This window comes from Callithrix jacchus, chromosome 11 (assembly GCF_049354715.1).
Source record: "Callithrix jacchus isolate 240 chromosome 11, calJac240_pri, whole genome shotgun sequence".
Taxonomy (NCBI): Eukaryota; Metazoa; Chordata; class Mammalia; order Primates; family Cebidae; genus Callithrix; species Callithrix jacchus.
Genome location: NC_133512.1, coordinates 124,770,001 through 124,779,245, shown reverse-complemented (window position 1 = coordinate 124,779,245; position 9,245 = coordinate 124,770,001). Strand labels below are relative to the sequence as shown.

Here is a 9,245-nt window from a genome sequence, read left to right as displayed (position 1 = left end):
CTCAGCAATGGACAAGGGCGGGCAGTGAGGAGGTCAGGAAAAGAGAAACTTCGGGATTCGATCTAATCATGGCTGGGCTAGAACTTGTCCCCCGTGTCCACAAAGGGGGTGCGTCCTGGCACAAAGCGTTGAGAAAAGTCTGAACCAGACTCCTGCAGGAAGTGTCAGGACTTCCCTGTTCTGGGGACCTTGCCAGCCCACACCAGGTCCATGCTCTCTGGATTCCCAAACCTGCTCCCCACAACCCATAAGGGGCTCAGGCCAAACTTAGGGTGGGGGTCCCCGCGGGGGGGCCCACTCACCCGCCCGTCCACGATCACCCCACTGGGGCTGTTCGTCATCTCCTTGTTTCCTAAGCTGTCGAAAAGCACTCAGGCCACCTACTCTTGGTGACCAGAGCCGTCAGTCTTTCCTCGACATGAAACGAGAGTTCGGGTGACTGCCGCTGCGCCCCCCCACCCCCCGACGCCCCGTGTCCGCTGCACGTCTCCGCTCTCGGTCTCGCCTCTCGCCGCTGTGCACCGCCTTTTCCTGGGCTCAGCAGGACGCGTCGAAATGAGGCGGCGCCGCACATTTAAGTTTATTCCCGGCAACTGTCGGGGCGGTCCCGGAGCTGGCGAGGCCGCCCTACAGTGGGTGCAGAAAGGAGATCCTTGGACTCTAGAACCTGGGCCCGCGGTGTGGACAGACGGCGGATTCTCGGCCGACCACAGCCCTGGAGGGAGCGCGTGGGCCGGGGGTGGGGGGCCAAGATGCACCCCCGAGGCCTACAGGTCAGGCCGCACTGGCCCCGGGCCTGACTGGGTGATGGAGACCCCGCGGCAGCGATGCCGGGACCCCGGGGTCCGCTCCCCCGAGTCGCACTCCCATGATGTTGCCCCGCTGCAGTAGCACGACTGTGCTGGGCTGTGAGTTTGTCTGGCAGCTTCTACTGAGCAGCTAATGGTATAACAACCCGGCTTTGATAAATCTGAACTAATTACCCCTCTTAATTAAAGTCTTTAGCAGTTGTTTCACTGTTTTGGCAAGAAAACAGGAGAGACTTGCAGTTAGAAATACCACAGCCCGAGCTCACAGCGGAGCCGCTGATTAACACTTGAAGAATTTCAAGGACCTGGCACCAGCCACAGTTTGGTTTTCGTCCATGTTTCCTCCTTGAATGGAAGTATATTCGTTTATAAACATATATACCCGTGTAAAAACACGGAGGCTCCCTTTGCCAGCTGTGTACAAGTCAGTATGTACCTTCAGGATGCAAACAATAGATAGCTGTCTATGATTGTAATACATTTGAGGAGATATACATCGCACGCAGCTATTGGATATGTTGTTCCCACTTAACTGTGCACTACAAACATACCAGGCGGTGCAAGCCAAATTTATGTTTGTTAGAAAACTCGATGTCTTCTGCTTCTGAACTTTACCAGATTTCATAACTTTATCCAAAGGTGTAACCATTTAGAAGAGACTGCTTGCACTTGGTGGATTTTCAGACCAAAACATTAAGTGTTACTAATTAAGGTTTTGAATTTTAAAACGGAGGATTAATCAGGGGGTCAGAGTCAGGGATCTCTAGCTGTATAAACAGAAACCTCAAGTTTGTTGATTAAATAAGCATGTTCCAAGTATTTATTTCCAACAGTCAATGAATCAATTTTCACGTGCAATAATCAAAAGCAAAATTCAAAATCATCATAATGAACCACCCTTATCTAATGTGTGTGTGTGCTCACGAATGTGGAATGTACCCTTATGGGCGCACACATCTATGCGTGTATATATGGCATACACACAGTGTTTTGTTACTTCAGGGAAAGAGGAAATAGTAATAAACAACCAGCAGATATCTTGAGACTGGAGAACCAACACAGTGGAAATATATACAATAATAAAATTAAAACGATGCAGCATTCCCGGGTAGAATAATACAGATCTCAATAAATATAGCAGAAATTTGTTTAAACAAAACAAAACAAACACCATCTCTCCACCCAAGATGAAAAGTGTTTCCAAATTAAAAAAAGAAAATAGAACGAAACAAAACCCTCCAAATTTTCATAATTGTTAGTGCCTATATAGAATATAATACACAAAACCATTTAGCAGGTGCATGCAAGAGGCGAAAGGCCAGGGGATGTAGAGGCTTCCGGTCGGCCCTAAAGTGTGGGACCCAACATGCCCTGGGGTCTGCAGACGAACTCGGAACAGGAGCTCTAGTCTGCCGCTCCCTCAGCGGTGGGGGCCCCTGGGCTGAGGCTGGGAGGAATCTTGGCCTCGATCACTGGTGGCCCTGGTGGAGCCCGGGCTGCAGGGGGCCAGGGGGTGGCAGCGGTTGCTGCAGAGGAGGCAGCGTCACGGGCGGCTGCTGCTGTAGCGGGGGCAGCGGTTCTGTGCCTGGTTCGACAGCGGGCGTGCGGGCCAGCCCCAGGCTGCTGTCGTGCAGCTTTCGGACGTGCTTCTTGAGGTCAAAGTTCCTGCAGAAACCCTTGCCGCACGTGGGGCAGGTGAAAGGCTTCTTGTCGTTGTGGGTGTGCATGTGGAAGGTGAGGTTGTAAACCTGGTGGAAAGCCTTGTTGCAGATATTGCACTTGAACTGCTTCTCCCCGCTGTGGGTCAACTTGTGGTTTTTGTAATTCCCTGAAACAGACAAATGACAGGGATGTGGTTCTGAAAAAGACCTTAACAAGGGAGGAGTGGACAAGTCGAAGGTTGGGCCAGACAAACAGAAGAGCCGCCACAGGTCCCACAGCGAGTGCAGGGCTGCTATCCGTGCCTGCACTGGTCTCTCCAAGTTTATTTTCAAACATCGCATCAACAGCGATGCCATTTCCTTTAAATCTTAATACACATTTATCAGTCCAATTATATAGAATGAGAACATGCGGTTAAAAACATACCTTGTTTTATGAACTAGTCTTCCTCTGATACTAAACAAATTTCGTGTAGGGGGTTAGAATAGCAACAAATGCGCCACATAACTACACTTTAAACATCGTCTTCTAAAACATCCCAAAAAGATTATGGCTTTTCATAAGACTAACCATGAGATACAACATTTCCTGGTTTCCCTACCTTTTTGATGAAATCCTTTGCCACAGAATTCACACACAAACGGTTTGTAGCCCGCGTGTATTCGGGTATGTGTGTTTAAAGTGGAACTTCTATTAAATGCTTTGCCACACTGGTTACATTTGTGAGGTTTCTCCTAAGCAGGAGAAAGGAAAAGCAGAGACGTTAAGGTTATTTTCTTATTATGTGAAGTTCTGCAAACTCAAAACACAGCATTGCTTAAATACTTTTAAGCAGAACAAAGGCAAACAATACATGGCATTCACCCTGTTCAGCTAGCACTTTTAAACGAACCTTATCCAAAAAAGTAAGGCTTTATCGGCTGTTTTCTGCAAAGAGTTCCGAAGCAAACTAGGTGAAATTAAGACGTATGAACACACCTGCGTGTGAATGATCTTATGCCTGCACAGGGTGCTTGCTTGCCTGAAACCTTTTCCGCACACTTTGCAAACGAAAGGTCTGGCTCCTGTGTGCACTGGCATGTGACGGGTTAAGTTGTAGTGCGCATTAAAGACCTTAAAATTAAACACACATAGAACAGGTTAGCTGATCAAGTAACTTTGAAATCAAACCCGGCAGAGGGAGGGCAGGAGGAAGAGAATCTTACAAAAAGTGTGTACATATAATTACCCCACAAATACTAAAAAGAGAGGAAGGAAAGGGGGAGGGGAGAAGGAAGGAAGGAAGGAAGGAAGGAAAGAAAGAAGAAAGGGAGGGAGGGAAGGATCGCCGTTTTGCACAGTACTTGCCTTTCCACACACTTCGCAAGTGAAAACTTTGGGCTTGGAATTAGGAGAGCCTCGGCTGAAGTCCGTGGTTTTGAACGCGATTTTTTCCGACAGAAGCTGGGCGCTTTCTTTCATGTAATGCTGCAGCTGAGCCTGAGACAGGTCTTTGAAAGCTACTCCGGAAGGATATTTCTCCACTGCTGGGACCACCAGTTTATTCCTTTCGGCTAAATACGTTTTTGGCTGCGGGTGCAAAGGGGAACTGAGGAAGTAGGAGGCCACCGGGTGGATGTTCACGCCGGCTGCCGGGTGGCACGGGTCGTCACCTCGGTTCAGGTAGCACAAGGCGCCCATAGCGTGGAATGAAGAGTGGTTGACCACACGCGGCCTTACCAACTTGTACTGCTGCAGCGGCAGCGCGTCGCGGGCCAGGTCGCTCTTGAGACTCAGTGCGCAGTTAAGCAGGTCGCTGCAGCTGAATGCGGGCGCCGAGGGCACCGCCGCGGGCGCTGCCGGGGCCTCCAGACTCTCCTTCCGCGGCTCGGAGCCCGTCACTCCTGCCTTGGGGCTCGTGTCGTACGCCACAGGCACGAAGGGGATCATGCAGGGGATCGACGAGTTGAGATGCAGAGAGTGCTTGGGTTCCCCCTTGGGTAAGGCTCCCTGCAGAAAGTGGGGGACTGGCAGGGCCTTGGGCTCAGGGGTGCGCGCCATGATTCGTTCAATGGAGAAAGCCAAGGGTTTGGACGTGGTCATCATGTTGCCCCGGGCTGGAGCAGTCGCTAACATTTTGGTAGTAGCGTTGTGGCAGCTACTGTCCATGTCTGAGTCGCCAGCGTCCGTCAGCCGGGGCTGGGCTGCGCCGTCAGTCGCTTGGTTCCCTGCTTGTCACAGACCTGCGGAGAGGGGGACGGGCACCATCACCAGCAGTAGCCTCCTCCTCCTTCTCCTCCCCAGCATCACCAGCCGAACCTGCCTGCCCAGCCCAATGGACTCCTGCCAGCCCATCGCAGAGTTCTTGGCGCACCAATGACTCGGGGACAATCACTACTTATTTCTATCAATAGAAAGTGTTGTGTCAATAACGCAGCCAAGATCTCGCCAATCGTTAACTTCCAAGAGGAGAAGGTAAACTAGATAATTGTTCAATTCGCTTCCAACAGTCAACAGGAAAACTTTTTTTTTTCCTCTGCAGTCAGTAACTACTTTTCATTGGTGAGTGAGGTTCCCCGCCCAGAAGAGGCGGGGGCGCTTTCACCCGCGTGGCGCGCCCTCCCCTCCGCGCACACACTCTGCCGCGCACACTTCACTACCCCCCGCTTCCCCCACCCCACCTTTTGCTTCCTCTGACTTTCTAATTCTCAATCTGCTTAACCAGGCTTTAGAGGCCAAGCAAATCTGAGATCAATTTTCTCGTTTAGCTTTAAGTGACATCATCTAAAAATCATTGTGCAAGGGCTAAATAAGGAAACGGAGTCTAATTCAGGGGCAAACGCCAGGCTATATTTATCAAACGCCAAGCTCCAGAAAGCCTCGGTCAGGAAGCCTCGGCAGCGAAATCCGAGGTTTCGCTGCTTGGTTCCGCCGGGCCTGGCTGGGCCGGGCTGGGCCGGGGTCGTGTCTGTGCCAACTCCTTCGCAGACCTCCTTCTTCCTCCAGGGCTCGGGGTTGCGCGCTCCCGGAATCCCGGAGTCTCCGCGGCCCGAACCAAGTCTGGACCATTTAGAAGACGCCAGCAGGTAACTGGCCTTCCAAAACGCCCCTGAGAATTAAAAGCCTTGGGAGGCATGTTATGTGTTTGTGGTTTTGTAAAGGCAATGCCCGTGGCAATAGGCCTGGGAAAGTCGCACTTCCATCCACAAAGTTAAGGAGTTGCAAGGAATAATCGGGTGTCACACCACAAGAAACCTTGACTCGATCGGACCCCACCCAGGATACACACAAACGCGCGCGCGCGCACGCTTCCGAGTTTCCGCTGAGAATCTGGAAAAAAGCATTTCTTTCTTAAGTACCTGCTCTCAGCTAGAGCTCTCCCCCGGAGCATTTTAAATACTGAATGCCGAGCGGAGAAGGGAAAAAGAATTTATTAGTTCCCATTCCGGCTGCCGACGTCTACGAGCCGACTCAAAGCAGCGCAGGCGGCAGCCTGGGTGTCTGTGCGCAACAAGAAGAGCTGCCGGCGCCACAGTTGTGTTCACAGGTACCCTTGCGCCTCCCAAGAGCGCGCGTAGAGACAGTTTCCACTGCAACGCCCCCCAGCCGAGCACCCGCCGGATGTGGAGCCTCGGCCCAAACTCCTGGGGCGGCGCGACAGTGCGGGTGGAGGTTTCCAGGAAGATGTCTGTGTCTGCGGCTCCGACTGTGCGGGTTCCCGCAGCCCAGACAAGCGCTTCCAGGAGCGCGCTAGAAGCTGCGGCGCGCACCTTCCTCGGCGCAGTCCCTTGCCAGCCTGCGATCGCATAGCTGGATTCCGGAGCTAGGCGCGCACTGAGGGCTGCACAGAGTTGGAAGACGCGGCAGCTGTGAGCGGGCGTTAGGAGGCCAAGGGAGAGCGCAGAGCTGCAAGCAAAGGGCGGTGGGGCCTGGACCCTGAGGTGAGTTAACCCCAAGTGGGTGTGGAACAGGTGGTGGCGGGTGTCAGGTATTGGGCCAAGAGTAGTGTGGGCGTCCTTCTGCAAGAACCCTGAAAAGGGTTGGCAGCGTAAGGCTGGATAACGGCGGCCTAGAAGCCCTAGGATTATTAAGTCCCTGGCCAATTTCACTCAAAGATATGAAGCTGGGCCTTTAACGAAGGAAATCGACCTCAAAGTATTCCCTCTTCTCTACCCCATTCTCAGCAAATGCCAGGCAAGCCACCCAGGCCCCTCCGTCCCACTCTAGCTTTCCGCGAAAATCAGTTCCGCCTCTGCCCCAAGAGCCAAGAGGGGTGGAAATGAAGAGAGGTGCTGGGAACGCGCCTGAAGTCTAACGGAAAGGCAGGGGCAGCTGGATGGGTGGTGGGAAAACTCAAAGGCTGAAGAAATGGGGGAGGAGGAGTGAGTCCTTTTGGAAGCTGAGGACAGCCCAGGGGCAAGAGGCTGAATAAGACCGGTCTCTGCAGCTAGGCCTGGGAGTGCCTCGTTTCAGGTCTCGAGGTGGCTTCAGGATGGGACAACTGAGGCAGCAGAGAAGGGTAGGAGGCGATCGCAGAGCACTCGGCGGAGCAGGCAAAGAGGTGCTACACTCCAGGGTGGCGCTTTGGAGCGGTCCTTGGCCCGCGTGTAGCTACTGGGGATTCGCCCAGGCTGCACATTTTCTTTCCTTTTGCTGGGGCCGCGGGGCAGAGCACCCGCTCAGAGCCAGCGAAGAGTCGCCACACCCCGGAGAGGCGCTTCGGAGTTGTCTTTGGCCCGGGCGGAGACACTCAGTATCGGTCAACGCTGGAAAATTTCTTTCCTTTTGCTGTTGGGGCCGCAGAACCAGTCTCCTCCTTTTCCCTGCTCAGACAAAGGGCGCGGGAAGGGCTTTGCTGGAGCAAAGCGGGTGTGGGGAGGTCTCTGTCCCACGACAGATGGGTCTCAGTTAAGACTTTAATTGCTGACTTTTGGGCCGGATCAGATTTCTTTTCCTACCTGCCACTTCCCAACAGCGAAAATTCCCCTCCTGCTGCACTCCTCCGTCAAAGGGCTAGGTTGAAAGAAAAATGCAAAGAAGCGCGAAACAGCCCGGCTCTGGAAGGCTTTGGAGAGTCCAGATGACTTGTCCACAATTCGCTGGCCTTTGGAGCTTTACCTGCCTTCTTGACTGAAAGCCACCAGTTTGTTTTACGTTTATGGTGTGTCCCTCCCTCTTTCCTTCTCCTCCTCCTCCCCTCTCCTTAACTGCAAAAGAGCTTTTATTTGACCTCTGTAAATTTCTCCTTTGGGGTATAACAAACTAAAAACGAAAAAAAAATTCGCTAAGAAGTATGCATGCTTTGGATAGTTTATATTTCAACCGTTTGCTTTTCACTGGTATTTTCAGGATTCGCCCTTTTGGCAAGTGTTTGAAAATGGTCATTTGAGTTAACACAACTATGGCAAAACATGAATTATGCTCTTTCTTTAAGATAGCCTTGAGTTTACTAATCTAAAGACTGAAAAGGTGCTTTGCAACTCCTGGTCTTGATATCCAACATTTGTTAATTTTTCCTTTCAAAACCAAACCACAAACACGTGTTAATTAGTAGTACTATATTAAATAAGAATTATCTTAAAACACAAAATGTACTCAGAAAGGGTTTCGGTCTTACTGTCCAATCTGTCCAGTATTTTATTTCCAAAATATATCTGAAAATTACAGAAAAGGCAATGAAAGAAAGCAGAGTATCTTCAGCAAATTCAGAAGCTTTCAAAACAGTTCAACACAAGTATTTTTTAATTTACTAAAAAGAATGCAAAGGAGTCTTGTTTGTTTTGTTAATGGCAAAATAGAAACTCTTATAGTTTCTTTGGATTTTCTTCGAGAATCCTATAATCCCCCCCTTTTTTTGTTGAGAGCTGATGATTAAGTGTGCCTCCACTTTCCATCCATGGAAAGGCAGTATTTATAACCTCAAATCCTGATGGAAAGCGAGTTTAAGTGTATGGTTTGTCCTCTGTGAAAAATCCCGAGGAAGCCAGAACAGTTCATGATATAACGAGGCCAGATAACAAACTCTGGATTAAGATGTATTTTAAAAAATAAGAAAATAGTGCTACTCTTCTAAACTAATTTAAGATTATCTTTTTCTAAGGAATCTAATTTTGACTTCAATACGTTTTAAACAGGGTTCTATCACTAAAAAATATGAGTAATTTTCACAAGCTTTTTGCTGAAGTTCCTATCACAAGCAAATGCAGTTTCTGGCTATGGTTACTGCAATTCGAAATAAAGGGTAATGAGATAATAGAGCCATACATTACCAAATAAGCCATAATCTCTAATCTCTTCTTCCTTGATATGTCACAAAATACTATTGAATTTTTCTAATAAAAATGGATTGGAAAATATTATAACTAATTCCACCTTCTGCCTAGGTCATGGAGTTTTCCCTGATCATGTTTTCAGAGTTTTCAAGCCTGTTCAGCATCTCTGACCCCAGCCCCTTCACCAAGAACAACAGTCTGCTTTCTTTTTGCTTTAGCTTGTAAGCTAAGGGAGGGGAGACGAAGGCATTACTGTTATTCTGACATCACCCTCCACCCCAGCCCTGATGTTCAAGCACATTTACACTTTTTCCTGTTTAATACACAGCACCAAAGGCAACATACTGTACTTCTAGAAGGAAAAACACGTTTTTTAATTCCTCTACATTTTCTGCTCATAATCTTTGTCTTTGGAAGGTCTTTTGTTATTTCTTTTGATGTGTGATGGTGGGAGGGTGATGGGAGGGACACAAATAGCAAGGGTCTATAAGGTTCAAGGAAAGAGTTTTTGAGTGCCTCAGAT

General features: G+C 49.8%; 2 protein-coding genes across 2 annotated transcripts in view; one reads left to right on the top strand and one right to left on the bottom strand.

Annotated features, from left to right (window-relative positions):
• Window positions 1-1,598: 1,598 nt before the first annotated feature.
• Window positions 1,599-4,846, bottom strand: FEZF1 (FEZ family zinc finger 1). The gene is made up of 4 exons (XM_078343891.1): window positions 3,819-4,846; window positions 3,450-3,584; window positions 3,073-3,205; window positions 1,599-2,637 (listed from the first exon to the last, which is right to left on the bottom strand). Exons 1-4 carry the CDS (start codon window positions 4,617-4,619, stop codon window positions 2,279-2,281), a joined length of 1,428 nt encoding a protein of 475 aa, XP_078200017.1. The 5' UTR covers window positions 4,620-4,846; the 3' UTR covers window positions 1,599-2,278.
• Window positions 4,618-9,245, top strand: part of LOC128928474 (uncharacterized) — a 5,476-nt gene continuing 848 nt past the window's right edge. The window contains exons 1-2 of the mRNA XM_054237747.2: window positions 4,618-4,811; window positions 5,284-5,536. Of these exons, the coding sequence (XP_054093722.2) occupies window positions 4,618-4,811; window positions 5,284-5,536 (447 nt within the window). The remainder of the gene's footprint in view (window positions 4,812-5,283; window positions 5,537-9,245) is intronic.

What these genes read in the sequence shown, in the direction of transcription:
- FEZF1 (XM_078343891.1), bottom strand. Translation starts at nt 4,619, where the DNA reads ATGGACAGTAGCTGCCACAACGCTACTACCAAAATGTTAGCGACTGCT. An exon ending in CTTGCGAAGTGTGTGGAAAG is followed by an intron (nt 3,585 to 3,818) that starts GCAAGTACTGTG and finishes TTTAATTTTAAG; the next exon opens with GTCTTTAATGCGCACTACAA. An exon ending in ATAAGATCATTCACACGCAG is followed by an intron (nt 3,206 to 3,449) that starts GTGTGTTCATAC and finishes TCTCCTGCTTAG; the next exon opens with GAGAAACCTCACAAATGTAA.